General features: G+C 33.3%; 1 protein-coding gene across 1 annotated transcript in view; it reads left to right on the top strand.

Annotated features, from left to right (window-relative positions):
* Nucleotides 1–14,987, top strand: part of LOC143240289 (uncharacterized) — an 81,522-nt gene extending 66,535 nt beyond the window's left edge. Inside the window, exons 16-23 of the mRNA XM_076482500.1 lie at nt 926–1,100; nt 1,911–2,014; nt 3,828–3,951; nt 4,822–4,895; nt 7,345–7,476; nt 8,716–9,659; nt 10,580–10,983; nt 11,135–14,987. Coding sequence (XP_076338615.1) covers nt 926–1,100; nt 1,911–2,014; nt 3,828–3,951; nt 4,822–4,895; nt 7,345–7,476; nt 8,716–9,659; nt 10,580–10,983; nt 11,135–11,616 — 2,439 coding nt within the window. The 3' untranslated portion in view covers nt 11,617–14,987. The remainder of the gene's footprint in view (nt 1–925; nt 1,101–1,910; nt 2,015–3,827; nt 3,952–4,821; nt 4,896–7,344; nt 7,477–8,715; nt 9,660–10,579; nt 10,984–11,134) is intronic.
* Nucleotides 14,988–15,840: the final 853 nt, after the last annotated feature.

Consider the following 15,840-nt stretch of genomic DNA (forward strand, 5'->3'; position numbering starts at 1 on the left):
TGAACACACAGGTGGAAACAAAATGGTGATGTTTCTTGTAGTTTAGGTAATACACATTGAACACACAGGTGGAAACAAAATGGTGATGTTTCTTGTAGATTAGGTAAGAGACATTGAACACTCAGGTGGAAACAAAATGGTGATGTTTCTTGTAGTTTAGGTAATAGACATTGAACACTCAGGTGGAAACAAAATGGTGATGTTTCTTGTAGTTTAGGTAATACACATTGAACACACAGGTGGAAACAAAATGGTGATGTTTCTTGTAGATTAGGTAAGAGACATTGAACACTCAGGTGGAAACAAAATGGTGATGTTTCTTGTAGTTTAGGTAATAGACAATGAACACAAAGGTGAAAACAAAATGGTGATGTTTCTTGTAGTTAAGGTGATACACATTGAACACATAGGTGGAAACAAAATGGTGATGTTTCTTGTAGTTTAGGTAATAGACAATGAACACACAGGTGGAAACAAAATGGTGATGTTTCTTGTAGTTTAGGTAATACACATTGAACACACAGGTGGAAACAAAATGGTGATGTTTTTTGTAGTTTAGGTAATGGACATTGAACACTCAGGTGGAAACAAAATGGTGATGTTTTTTGTAGTTTAGGTAATACACATTGAACACACAGGTGGAAACAAAATGGTGATGTTTCTTGTAGTTTAGGTAATACACGTTGAACACACAGGTGGAAACAAAATGGTGATGTTTCTTGTAGTTTAGGTAATGGACATTGAACACTCAGGTGGAAACAAAATGGTGATGTTTCTTGTAGATTAGGTAACACACATTGAACACAAAGGTGAAAACAAAATGGTGATGTTTCTTGTAGTTTAGGTAATAGACATTGAACACTCAGGTGGAAATGAAATATTAGAGAAAAATTATAATTCTGTTGTATTTTGATATTTGCTTCAGGAATGCATTAGATACCAAAATCCACATAAAGCATATACTTTCCGTGTCCATGGATATGAGGCTGTTGTTGGACCAGTGAAAGGAGTTTACAGGAAGGAAACGGGTGTAAATAAAGCCAGAGAACATTCTCTCTTGGTGTCAGACCGACCACCTTTTGTAACAATTCTTTCTCTGGGTGAGATTTTTGTAACAGTTTGATAGCTGTAATTAATCACTGCAAGCCTAAAAGATCTGCAATTTCTTGTGGAAAGCTTGCATAGTGTATAAACTTGAAATATCCAAAAACAGTGTGAACCAACAATTGTTTTGTTACTAAAGACACATTGTAACAGTAATGTGATAATTTAGGCTGTTCATATAAATTATTTGTTGATTTCACTAAGTATGTAATGCTCATGTGTCATGTTTTTAATTATTATTGAAAAGACCTCCATGATATTTTTAACCTGTAAGTTAGCTACACGAGTATCCATAAGCTGTATGATATTTCTTTGTGAATGCTGTTTTCAAAATTGACAATGGTATGAATATATTATTTGTTATTAATAACTGTGTGTATATATTAGAAACTTAACCTACAAGAACATTGTCTGTAAAATACGCTATCTGAAGTGTTTCAGAACAGTTACTTACCATCAAGTTATGACTTTTTTTTATGTTTTAATAGTTTACTGTTCAAACTAGTTAAACTTGTAGACAATACTGGAAGATTTAAAAGTCTTTAGTCCTCCTTCCAGTTGGAATAGAACAAATGTTTTCAAATAAGCTGCACGATATAGTGTACATTTTTAGTTTTTGAATTGCAACTACAGATGTCTTTAAAGTATATGACCTTAGCAGAAAAGTAGAAGTAGCCATACTAGAGAAGATTGATCATTTACTTCAGCAGTAATCAACGATTATGTGAAGTTAAAGCTTGTTGTTTCTGTGATGGACAAGTTACATGATTTATTTTTAATGTGTATGGATGTTGTAACTTGTGTAGTCCGGGATGCTGCAGCAAGGCTTCCTAACGGAGAAGGAACAAGAGCAGACATAAGTGAACTGTTGAAGGATTCTCAGTACCTTGCTCCTGGAAGTGACCAACAGGTGCTTGTCTTTACTGTTAAACTTTTCATAACACTTCTCTTTCGATCATTTGAAATACTGAAAATTTCTTTACGTCATGTTTAACCATGTTTATATTTTATACTATTCGTACACATCAGTACCATTCTACATTAAATGAAGACGTGAATCACACAGGAACAGAATAATATCTTACAACCATATTCTTAATTATGTCAGTATTGTATTTGTGACTAGAATAATCTCTTAACACCTTAATCTTACTTATATAAGTATTTCTGGATAGAATGGCCCCTTAGAACAATATTACAATTAAAATGTTTCATTATAGAAAACACAGTGTAGTTTTTGTGTAAGTACTAGCTACCATGAAAATGTAGTTTTCTTATAGAAAACTTTGTATAGTTTTTGTGTAAGTACTAGCTACCATTAAAATGTAGGTTTCTTATAGAAAACTTTGTATAGTTTTTGTGTAAGTACTAGCTACCATTAAAATGTAGTTTTCTTATAAAAACTTTGTATAGTTTTTGTGTAAGTACTAGCTACCATTAAAATGTAGTTTTCTTATAGAAAACTTTGTATAGTTTTTGTGTAAGTACTAGCTACCATTAAAATGTAGTCTTATAGAAAACTTTGTATAGTTTGTGTGTAAATACTAGCTACCATTAAAATGTAGTCTTCTTATAGAAAACTTTGTATAGTTTGTGTGTAAGTACTAACTACCATTAAAATGTAGTCTTATCAAAAACTTTGTATAGTTTTTGTGTAAGTACTAGCTACCATTAAAATGTAGTCTTCTTATAGAAAACTTTGTATAGTTTTTGTGTAAGTACTAGCTACCATTAAAATGTAGTCTTCTTATAGAAAACTTTGTATAGTTTGTGTGTAAGTACTAGCTACCATTAAAATGTAGTCTTCTTATAGAAAACTTTGTATAGTTTTTGTGTAAGTACTAGCTACCATTAAAATGTAGTCTTCTTATAGAAAACTTTGTATAGTTTTTGTGTAAGTACTAGCTACCATTAAAATGTAGTCTTCTTATAGAAAACTTTGTATAGTTTGTGTGTAAGTACTAGCTACCATTAAAATGTAGTCGTATAGAAAACTTTGTATAGTTTTTGTGTAAGTACTAGCTACCATTAAAATGTAGTCTTCTTATAGAAAACTTTGTATAGTTTTTGTGTAAGTACTAGCTACCATTAAAATGTAGTCTTATAGAAAACTTTGTATAGTTTTTGTGTAAGTACTAGCTACCATTAAAATGTAGTCTTATAGAAAACATTGTATAGTTTTTGTGTAAGTACTAGCTACCATTAAAATGTAGTCTTATAGAAAATTTTGTATAGTTTTTGTGTAAGTACTAGCTACCATGAAAATGTAGTCTTCTTATAGAAAACTTTGTATAGTTTTTGTGTAAGTACTAGCTACCATGAAAATGTAGTCTTATAGAAAACTTTGTATAGTTTTTGTGTAAGTACTAGCTACCATTAAAATGTAGTCTTCTTATAGAAAACTTTGTATAGTTTTTGTGTAAGTACTAGCTACCATTAAAATGTAGTCTTATAGAAAACTTTGTATAGTTTTTGTGTAAGTACTAGCTACCATGAAAATGTAGTTTTATAGAAAACTTTGTATAGTTTTTGTGTAAGTACTAACTACCGTTAAAATGTAGGTTTCTTATAGAAAACACTATACTTTTTGTGAGTGCTAACTACCTTTAAAATATCATTTCATTAGATCATTTATAATCAAGTTTCATAATGTATGTACCTAAACATAATGCAGTGTGGTTATGTTTTGTTGATATGTACAAGTTGTATTGTGTTCCTTGTAGATGTATGCTATGGTTAGTGGAGCACTGGACAGACTTCACTATGAGAAAGACCCTTGTGTGAAGTATGACGTAAATAGAAAACTGTGGATTTACCTTCATCGTAACCGAACAGAAGAGGAATTTGGTATGGTTACATCTACTGTGGTAATAAAATAATTGTTATGTGACAGTATATAACTTGTTACTGTTGAAACTTTAATAGATAAACAGTTGTCTACAGAGAGTTGGATGTAGTTGAAAAGAATTGCTCTTTGTTGATAGCCAATTTGTATTTTCTCATTCTGTTTTGTCTGTTAAAATGTTGTTCAGTTATTTTGCTTTTTTGACATCAGAGAAATATAAATTATATAAATATAAATTTTTCATCGTGTGGATGTTTTAATTCTCTCACACAAAGTTTGCCCATTTTAATTTCCAGTTTTCAAACTTTAGGACAACTTATGCTAGGTATTGAGTAGACTTGTTTATGGTAAACTTAAATGTATCGGCCAGCCTGGTTAGAATAATTTGTGGTTAAATCTATTTAACCAAAAGGAAGACACAGGAATAAATATGTCTACATGATGAGTACTGTATTATTTTGTGTGTACTACTGTATAGAACAGTTCTATAATCTATATGTCTGAACTTGTACCACTGTTTGTTCTCTGAATTACTTTACTGTAATGTTCTATAAAGGTGTTATGATTGAAGTTTACTGAAAATTCAATATAGGGAATGTTATCATAAATAGGTGCTTGTACTTGATAAATAGGTTTAACATGAACAGATTAACTCTGAAAATGGGTAAGCTGTTATTATCATAATTAGGTGCTTATAGTTAAGTATGTTTAACAGAAACAATATTTTTGAAAATAGATAAGCTGTTAACACAAATGGGTTCTTTTAGTAGACAAGCAGCATTGAAATTCTTTTCACATAAATTACTGTACATAATTGTCAGTCTATAGATGTCTGTGAGTAGTTTTCTAATGTTATTTGTAATTTTTCTCAGAAAAAATTCATCAGGCCCAAGCAGCTGCTGCAAAAGCCAAAAAAGCAATTCAGAAAACGAAAGTTTCTAAAGTAGTAAGTTGAGGAAAAGTGTGTTTATCTTACCTTGTAAGTAATAGTAAGTTGAGGAAAAGTGTGTTTATCTTACCTTGTAAGTAATAGTAAGTTGAGGAAAAGTGTTTATCTTACCTTGTAAGTAATAGTATGTTGAGGAAAAGTGTGTTTATCTTACCTTGTAAGTAATAGTAAGTTGAGGAAAAGTGTTTATCTTACCTTGTAAGTAATAGTAAGTTGAGGAAAAGTGTTTATCTTACCTTGTAAGTAATAGTAAGTTGAGGAAAAGTGTGTTTATCTTACCTTGTAAGTAATAGTAAGTTTGTGAAAAGTGTTTATTTTACCTTGTAATTAATAGTAAGCTGAGGAAGTGTGTTTATCTTACCTTGTAATTAATAGTAAGCTGAGGAAGTGTGTGTTTATCTTACCTTGTTGTATGTTGATGAGAAGTGTGTTTATCTCACCATGTGGTAAGTTTGTGAGAAGTGTGTTTATCTCACCATGTGGTAAGTTTGTGAGAAGTGTTTATTTTACCTTGTAGTGAACTAACCTTTACCTTCCAGCAGCTCCTACTTTGATAATTTGTAAAATAATATAACCTTTATCTATCAGCAGCTCCTACTTTGATAATTTGTAAAATAAACTAACCTTTATCTTCCAGCAGCTCCTACTTTGATAATTTGTAAAATAAACTAACCTTTATCTTCCAGCAGCTCCTACTTTGATAATTTGTAAAATAAACTAACCTTTATCTATCAGCAGCTCCTACTTTGATAATTTGTAAAGTAAACTAACCTTTATCTTCCAGCAGCTCCTACTTTGATAATTTGTAAAAAAAGATAGCTTTGTGTAAAATTTGTGTAAAACTAACCACTTAATATTTTGAAAAGTTAAAAAAAAATCTTTAAACAACTTTTCCAAAAATGCAAGATAGAAGTTATTATAATAAATAAATAACACATTTTTGATTTTCTGATAAGTTCTCTTTGTTAGGTTTTGTTCACCTGAGTAACTCGTTGAAGGTACCAAAAAAAAAAAAATGACTAGAAATAAATATTTAAATGAAACCTGGGACACATGCTTAAATGGTTCTGTGTTTTCATGTACACAGATGTCAACATCTTAATATAAAAATAGTACTTTTCATGTAATAACACAGAAGTCAACGTCTTAATATAGAAGTAGTACTTTTCATGTCATAACACAGACGTCAACATCTTAATATAAAAATAGTACTTTTCATGTCATAACACAGAAGTCAACATCTTAATATAAAAGTAGTACTTTTCATGTCATAACACAGACGTCAACATCTTAATATAGAAGTAGTACTTTTCATGCCATAACACAGACGTCAACATCTTAATATAAAAATAGTACTTTTCATGTCATAACACAGACGTCAACATCTTAATATAAAAGTAGTACTTTTCATGTCATAACACAGACGTCAACATCTTAATATAAAAGTAGTACTTTTCATGTCATGTAATTTGTAATCAATTAGGATGTTTTGTGTATTTGTTTATATATATAACATAAAGTTTATACACATTGTGCAATTAAATATGGATAAAACATCAGAGTATATAAAACTGTTATGGTGAAGTTATTCATAGCATCCCTACTCTCATAACAAAAGAAAAAATGATCAGTAACTAAGAATTATGTAGGAGAGTATATGTATCTTCATGTACATAGGAGAGTGTATGTATCTTCATGTACGTAGGAGAGTGTATGTATCTTCATGTACGTAGGAGAGTGCACGTATCTTCATATATGTGGGAGAGTGCACGTATCTTCATGTACGTGGGAGAGTGCACGTATCTTCGTGTACGTAGTGGAGTGTGTCTGTCTTTACATCCGTAGGAGAGCATATATGTAGTTGAGTGTATCTGTGTTTATATGTAGTTGAGTGTATCTGTGTTTATATATGTAGTTGAGTGTATCTGTGTTTATATATGTAGTTGAGTGTATCTGTGTTTATATGTAGTTGAGTATATCTGTGTTTATATGTAGTTGAGTGTATCTGTGTTTATATATGTAGTTGAGTGTATCTGTGTTTATATGTAGTTGAGTGTATCTGTGTTTATATGTAGTTGAGTGTATCTGTGTTTATATGTAGTTGAGTGTATCTGTCTTTATTTATGCAGTTGAGTGTATCTGTCTTTATGTATGCAGTTGAGTGTATCTGTCTTTATGTATGCAGTTGAGTGTATCTGTCTTTATGTATGCAGTTGAGTGTATCTTTATTTATAGAGTATGTGTATACAAGTTAATTTATAAAGTTTATGTATATATCTTTATTACTTTTCATCAACTTGACTGTGGTATTGAATTTGATATTCAGAACTCCATTTCATGGCTAATCATGAAATAAGTGAAATTATTGTTTATATTATTTGTGTTAATTTGTTCGTAAGTACATTGATCATGTAACATTGTTGTAACTTGTTTTGTTTAAACAAAGAAGGCAAAAGAAACTCTGCGTCCAGCTTCTACCTTGGCTATGAGTGCTGTCATAGATTCTGCTGCCATTACCACAGTAACAGACATTACTGTCAACGTAACTTCAAGCAGGAGTGGTGGGTCCAGATCTCAGGTAAGCATTTCATCTAATTTTCTGAACCTTAAAGATTTGCTTTCTAAAGTCATGTCATTAATAGTTTTTGTATGAGTTTAAACCATACTTTCCAGGTTTTAGTTAAAGTAAACACTAATTGTACACAAGTCTTAAATTGCAATGTTTTCCTAGTGACAGAGCAATGTCTGAGAGCTTTTCACTTTAGAGATCTAGTTTGAATACCTACAAAGGGAAGAAGCAGAGATGATTCATTGGGTAGCTTTGTGCAAAATACTGATCATGTAATAAATTGCAGTACTCTTTAATACGAACAAGTTTATCAAATCTTTTGTTACCTGAGGTGAATATTTTGGATGTTATTAGTAAAATAAATCTGAAGTTCCTTTAAACACAGAGAATGACATGTAAAACAAAACTGTTTAGTCTTTAGAGTCCTACAAAAGACTTCTATAAATGTACAGTATATTTATTTCATTTTTTTGTAATGAAGATTCAGTCCCTTTTATTGTTTTGGTCTTCTTCATATGAAAATGGATTTCAAAATTTTCTGAGGATTTGGTTGATTGAAGGAACCATATTTTTAGATAAACTGTCATGTACCCCCCCTGGTGTTTAGGTTTATACAATATTTAAACTGTGAAGCCTCACCTTTTTCTGTGACTTTTGTAATCTGTAGAAAACCAGCTGTTACATTAATGATAAAATCCATCATTTTTAGTACTTCACGGGGTATAAGTAAACATGCCTACTAAATTTAACACTCCAAAGCTTAATAGAAATTATTTGTTTGTAAGGAAATTGTATACTCGACTTCATTGGTAAAATGAGAGATTAGAAAAACCAAATAAAATATAGTTTATAAATTACAAAATTTAATGCATAGTTAAAGTACAATATACAATATAACTGTATTTTCTCTAAGTTCTTAGGATTTTTTTATAACTTGTGCAATTCTGTAAAGTGCAGATGAAAAGGTTTAATTGCATTTGTTACATCTGTGTGGTGTAGCAAGCATGTAACAAAATTAACCTTGAAGAAGCTTTTTTTTCCTGAATATTATTGCTTCATGTTAAATATTCAATATTTGTGTTAGTGGTGATTTTTGATGGTCACTTTTGTCTTTCTGCCTGGCTTAATTATGTAAACCAGAATGGTGATTTTGATATTGAATGTGAATTATTCATATAGGTTTAACAATTACATTTTTAGGAGAAATTTTTAAATGTCTAATATTGGATTTTGGTTGTCTGCTTTCAGAGTAGTCCAAAGCAAGGTCATCCTGCAGTTTCACGCCAGCTTGTGAGGAGCTTATCCATGCCTACATCAACACAAAATAACATTAAGGCTAATCTCAGTGGGCTGTCGCTTGCTGTGTCTTCTACAGCTACAACACCCATTCTGAACTCTCCTCAGAAACACGCACTTGATGCTACCTCCAAAGCTCTTGTGTCTCCAAATATAATATCTGCTCCTAAACTCTCCACCTTGATGTCGGTAACTGCAACAGGTCTTCCTCATAATGGTGGAAGTAATTCTCGCCCTCCATCTCAAGGGTCAAGTCAGTCTCTTCCTAGTCCCAAGACTGTTATAGCCAATGTTAATGCAGCTCAGTTTATGGGTGTCACCCAACTGCAATCAGTGGTTTCTACTGGTGATCAGCCTTTGTCTTCTCCTCTGACATCTTCAACACCACCATCAGGATTAACAACCATGGACATGAAGCCATCTTCACCAGCCTTTGTTGGTCAGCCCCCTGTTTTACAACCAGTATTCAATCAAAATCTTCCTGGCATGGTGAACCTGACATTTCCTACAGCTGCCAGAGGAACAGCTACTGCTGGTTCAAGAAGAACCAGTGGCACTTCTGCTACTCATTCAGTACCTACATCAAGCACTCTACAGAACCTACAAACTATTGTAGTGAAACAGGAAGCAGGTGGGAAGTCCAACTCTTCTGTTGCTACTCTTCCTATCCTGGCTACAGGAACTGCAGCCAGTACAATGAGATCAGTGGCAAATGTATCTAAACCCATGGTGGCTCGTCTGGTGTCAGGGTCTCAGATGGTCTCCTTGGGCAGTTTAGTACCAGCCTCTGCTGGTCTTGTGACTAGCCAACCAGGAATGGCTCCTGCTGGAGCTTCTACCATTCACATTCAAGGAAACAGCTTTGTTCGTCCAGTAGGAGCGCAGCTCAGCTTAACGTACTTCAGACTAATCAGCTAGCTACTGCTGGAGTTAAGTAAGTATAGGAGAATTCTCAGGTAGCTGCTGCCAGAATTAAGTAAGTATAGGAGAATAATCAGCTAGCTGCTCCCAGAGTTAAGTAAGTATAGGAGAATAATCAGCTAGCTGCTCCCAGAGTTAAGTAAGTATAGGAGAATAATCAGCTAGCTGCTGCCAGGGTTAAGAAAGTATAAGAGACTAATCAGGTAGCTTATGCTAGGGTTAAGTAAGCACAGGAGACTAATCAGGTAGCTTCTACTGGAGTAAAGTTAAGTATAGGAGGAAGTAGAAGTGTGTGTTTTTTTAATTACTCAGTCTTATCATATTTTATTTAATCTAATAGTTCTTGTGATATCAACCCAAGAAACAAACCATGTGTCTGTAAGGTGAAAAAATTCACAGTGAAAAGTCATAAATATACAGGTTGAATACTTTCTGTACAACTCATAATGTAGCAGGTAACAGTAAACTTAAATTAACAAATGTTATTTTCTCATTAATGATACAATGAATTATTTTGTCCTTTGTTTTCAGATTGGTCATTAGACAAATAACAATATTACATGACTTTCTCTTAATTTCTAATTTTAATTTAAAGGTTTATTTATTTTTTACTTTAATTTTGGTCTGTTTGTCTATTTCTTCCTTGTCATTAAAATGTTTAATGTGACTAGAAATTCACAATTTAAGATGTACTTTAAAGTAGCTAAATAATACTTGTGTTGAGCTGAACAGACAGTAACTTCTTTGTCACTTATACCAGTTTCACTGATACTGAGTTTCTTTCTCTTGGTTTTCTATACTTAATAATTGGAGATGCCTTTATAACTTTATACAAACCCTGAAATGGCACATTTAACCTCTGTTAGAATTTATTACTTTTCTATAATTTATTTAGGTTAAACAGATTGACTTTAATGACTCAAGGGTCAAATGCAACAACGACATCTCTCTCTCCAAACGTCTTGATTTCCCAGCCAAAGCTTCTATCTGTTACTCAGGGACAGTTGGGACTACTGCAGGCTGCCCAACTTGAAGCCATAAACTCTGCTACACAGGTTACTCCTATTCCTATACCCACATCTCACAGTTCCAGTCCAGCAAAAGCAGCCAACTCTTCAGGGCCCTCCAGCAGTGTGGCCACCAGTCCATTGCCAGGAAAGCCTTCTCAAACCCTTGTTATGTCTCCCAAAGGAACAAATCAGTTTGCAGCTGGTGGAACCTCAGTTTCTTTAGGCTCATCGCTACCCAGTGTAATATTTGCCACAAGTTCCCCTGGTTCTTCATCTGCTGTAGTGTTTGGTGAGTTTGCTCTTACTTTGGTTAGAGGTAGTTGTGAGCAGTTTTTGTAAGATTACAACACTTTTGAATTTTAGACTAAACCTACATAAATAAACACCCTGGTTAACCTAGTTTATTTTGTCTCTGTACATGAGCTTGTTTTGTGTTTCAGCTTGCCAGGGGTCTCTAAAAACTACACAAACTTACATGATGGCTGCACCAGGAGCTCCTCCAGCTGTTATAATGGCCACTGCAGCCCAGCAGGGGATTCGAGGAGCAGCTGTCACCCCTCTTAATGTCAAAGCTCTTCAAGGCATCAAAGTGATCCCTATGTCTCAGACTGTAGCACCAGTCAAAGGATGTAAAGGTCAGCCTCTGTTTGCTAGGATCATTACCCCCTCTGGTGGAATAGCACTCCATCCAACAGGTACTGTTACAGCTGGTTTAGGACAGCAAATGACAGGTTCGGCAGCTGTTAGCATTGTTCAAGGCCTAGGACCTCTGCCTATGCAGTCGTCATCATCTCTTGTTGTATCACAGAGTTGCTCTCCTGGAAAGTCAACAGCCAATACCCTTCCTGCAACAATTAGCCAACCATTAGTTGTTCAACCAACTGCCAGTTCCACTGAAACTCCCACCACATCTAAAGAATAAGAGTACATCTAGGTTATAGTCAAACTGTCCAAAGACTTATCTGTTCTGTGATTAATCACTATCTAAAGAACAGTACATCAAGTTAAGGTCAAACTGTCTTACCTGGTCTGTGATTGACTACCATCTATTGAACGATACATCCATTTAAAGACAAGCTGTCTTACCAGGTCTGTGAATAATCACCATCTTATGAACAACAAAACATCTAGTTAAAGCTTGGCTGTTTGAAGATTTAACTAGTTTGTGATTAATCACCATCTAAAGAACAAAAGTACATCTAGTTAAAGTCAAGCTGTCTTACCTGGTCTATGATTAATCACCATCTTATGAACAACAGAACATCTAGTTAAAGCTTGGCTGTTTGAACACTTAACTGGTCTATGATTAATCACCATCTAAAGAACAACAGTACATCTAGTTAAAGTCAAGCTGTCTTACCTGTTCTTTGATTAATCACCATCAAAAGAACAGAACATCCAGTTAAAGTCAAGCTGTCTTACCTGTTCTTTGATTAATCACCATCTAAAGAACAACAGTACATCCAGTGAAAGTCAAGCTGCTTTACCAGGTCTGTGATTAACTACTACCTATTGAACAGTACATCCATTTAAAGTCAAGCTGTCTTACCTGGTCTGTGATTAACTACCATCTATTGAACAGTACATCCATTTAAAGTCAAGCTGTCTTACCTGGTCTGTGAATAATCACCATCTTATGAACAACAAAACATCTAGTTAAAGCTTGGCTGTTTGAAGACTTAACTAGTTTATGATTAATCACCATCTAAAGAACAAAAGTACATCTAGTTAAAGTCAAGCTGTCTTACTTGGTCTGTGATTAATCACCATCTAAAGAATGGTACATCCAGAAGTCAAGCTGTCTTACCAGGTCTGTGATTAATCACCAACTTATGAACAACAGTACATCCAGTTAAAGTCAAGCTGTCTTACCTGTTCTTTTATTAATTGCCATCTTGTGAACAACAGTACATCCAGTTAAAGTCAAGCTGTCTTACCAGGTCTGTGATTAATCACCATCTAAAGAACAACAGTACATCCAGTTAAAGTCAAGCTGTCTTACCTGGTCTGTGATTAATCACCATCTTATGAACAGTACATCCAGTAAAAGTCAAGCTGTCTTACCTGTTCTTTGATTAATCACCATCTTGTGAACAACAGTACATCCAGTTAAAGTCAAGCTGTCTTACTTGGTCTGTGATTAATCACCATATTATGAACAACAGTACATCCAGTTAAAGTCAAGCTGTCTTACCTTGTATATGATTAATCAACATCTAAAGAACAACAGTACATCCAGTTAAAGACAAGCTGTCTTACCTTGTCTATGATTAATCGCCATCTAAAGAACAACAGTACATCCAGTTAAAGTCAAGCTGTCTTACCTGGTCTGTGATTAATCACCATCTTATGAACAACAGTACATCCAGTTAAAGTCAAGCTGTCTTACCAGGTCTGTGATTAATCACCATCTAAAGAACAACAGTACATCCAGTTAAAGTCAAGCTGTCTTACTTGGTCTGTGATTAATCACCATATTATGAACAACAGTACATCCAGTTAAAGTCAAGCTGTCTTACCTTGTATATGATTAATCAACATCTAAAGAACAACAGTACATCCAGTTAAAGACAAGCTGTCTTACCTTGTCTATGATTAATCGCCATCTAAAGAACAACAGTACATCCAGTTAAAGTCAAGCTGTCTTACCTGGTCTGTGATTAATCACCATCTTATGAACAACAGTACATCCAGTTAAAGTCAAGCTGTCTTACCAGGTCTGTGATTAATCACCATCTAAAGAACAACAGTACATCCAGTTAAAGTCAAGCTGTCTTACCTGGTCTGTGATTAATCACCATCTTATGAACAGTACATCCAGTAAAAGTCAAGCTGTCTTACCTGTTCTTTGATTAATCACCATCTTGTGAACAACAGTACATCCAGTTAAAGTCAAGCTGTCTTACTTGGTCTGTGATTAATCACCATATTATGAACAACAGTACATCCAGTTAAAGTCAAGCTGTCTTACCTTGTATATGATTAATCAACATCTAAAGAACAACAGTACATCCAGTTAAAGACAAGCTGTCTTACCTTGTCTATGATTAATCGCCATCTAAAGAACAACAGTACATCCAGTTAAAGTCAAGCTGTCTTACCTGGTCTGTGATTAATCACCATCTTATGAACAACAGTACATCCAGTAAAAGTCAAGCTGTCTTACCTGTTCTTTGATTAATCACCATATTATGAACAACAGTACATCCAGTTAAAGTCAAGCTGTCTTACCTTGTCTATGATTAATCAACATCTAAAGAACAACAGTACATCCAGTTAAAGACAAGCTATCTTACCAGGTCTGTGATTAATCACCATCTTATGAACAACAGAACATCTAGTTAAAGCTTAGCTGTTTGAAGACTTAACTGGTTTGTGATATTTTAGGGTTCACGTCATCTATATGAAACTAAATGTGTAAAAGGAAACCTAACAAGTGAACTTTATTTTCACTCTTAGTGAATTGAAAGGTTGGAAGACTTCTTTTGTTTGCAATATAATTTTTTTTACTGGTATTAGTCTCTTATCTGAAGTATGAGATAAAGAATCAATGTATTGAAGTATTATTGTCATTAAATTTACCTTGAATTTAAATATAGTTTGTTACACATTTTACTTGCTTAAATGTAAACATACATTTGTTACACATTTTACTTGCTTAAATGTAAACATACATTTGTTACACATTTTACTTGCTTAAATGTAAACAGTTTATTACACATTTTACTTTAAATGTAAACATACATTTGTTACACATTTTACTTCTTTGAATGTAAACAGTTTATTACACATTTTACTTTGAATGTAAACATACATTTGTAGCATACATTTAGCATCTAATATTTGTTTCAATTGTTATATTTAAAAGTGAGAACATTTCATACTTGACTTTAAAAGTATAGCATTCAGCTGTAATAATTATCCAGTCAGTTACTTAAACAGTTCTGTTTAGTGATGATGAAATATTATGATGTATTTACTAGATAACAATTTTGTTGAATTTGAAAATGAACAACTTGATAAAGTAGAAATTAATAACATTACAATACAGTGGAGGTGAAACCAGTATTAACAATATATGTAAACAATAATTACCTTTCTCTTTAATATGCCAATTTTAAAGAAGTATATGTATTGTATATTATAATTAAAACAGTGACTTGTTACATGTGGTGTCATCAGAAAAGGTGAGTGTTACAGATGTGTGTATGTGTACTGTGGAAAGACATTGTTTTATGTATTGAAAAAGTTGTAGTATACATGAACTAATAAACACAGATTTATGTCATTGAAGAATTAGCTTTCAAAGTGGATACATTTCTGTTGGTGAAGAGATGTGTCTTGCATAACACAAATATTAAAATTGTGTAATAGTTGGTAACAAATCAGGGGTCATGTAAAACCTGGAAATTTTTAAAAGTTGTAATAATATAACATTGGGAATTATAAGGCTTGATTTGTGTTGCTCTTGCTTCTTCTATGGATATAATAGTCATAGTAGTTTCTATCTCCAAGGAGGGTAATCACTCTCACTGTTTTGTCCATGACTGTTCACACCTTCTGAGAATTCTGTAGGTAGACACTCATATTAACACCAATAAACCTTCTTTACTGACATCTTTTAGGACTTGCTTTTTGGTGTATCCCTTCATGATCGTATCCACATGTGCTGTACTGGTAATGTGTTCAACATTTTGCTACCTTTCAGCTTTGTTTCTCCAGTTCACTTGACAGAAAACCTGCTGGTTGTCTCTACAGCTTCCAGTTGTTATTGGCTTTACAATCTCCAGAGATGTTGTATTACAGTAACACCACAACCTTAGGTAAAATTTAGTAAAAGCTGTCTCCATCTACCAAAAACAGATTTATTTCAGTTTGTGGGTTGACAAACAACATTGGATGTTTTTCATATAACATAAGACACACAGAGAACTGTGTTCACTGAAGAAATAACCAAGATACATAAAGTAAGTATTAGGAGAAGGAAACAAATTCCACAGGAGAGAAGATGGAACAGGTTTGTGTTTTTAAACCAACTAGTACAATAATAAGTGTGTAGAAAACATGATTTTTCACTGTAATGTTACAGTTGGTACTATGACTTGATACTTTTCCTCATCATGTGAAAAAGACGACTAAATCATAA

The sequence above is a fragment of the Tachypleus tridentatus genome, chromosome 13 (assembly GCF_004210375.1).
Source record: "Tachypleus tridentatus isolate NWPU-2018 chromosome 13, ASM421037v1, whole genome shotgun sequence".
Lineage (NCBI taxonomy): Eukaryota > Metazoa > Arthropoda > Merostomata > Xiphosura > Limulidae > Tachypleus > Tachypleus tridentatus.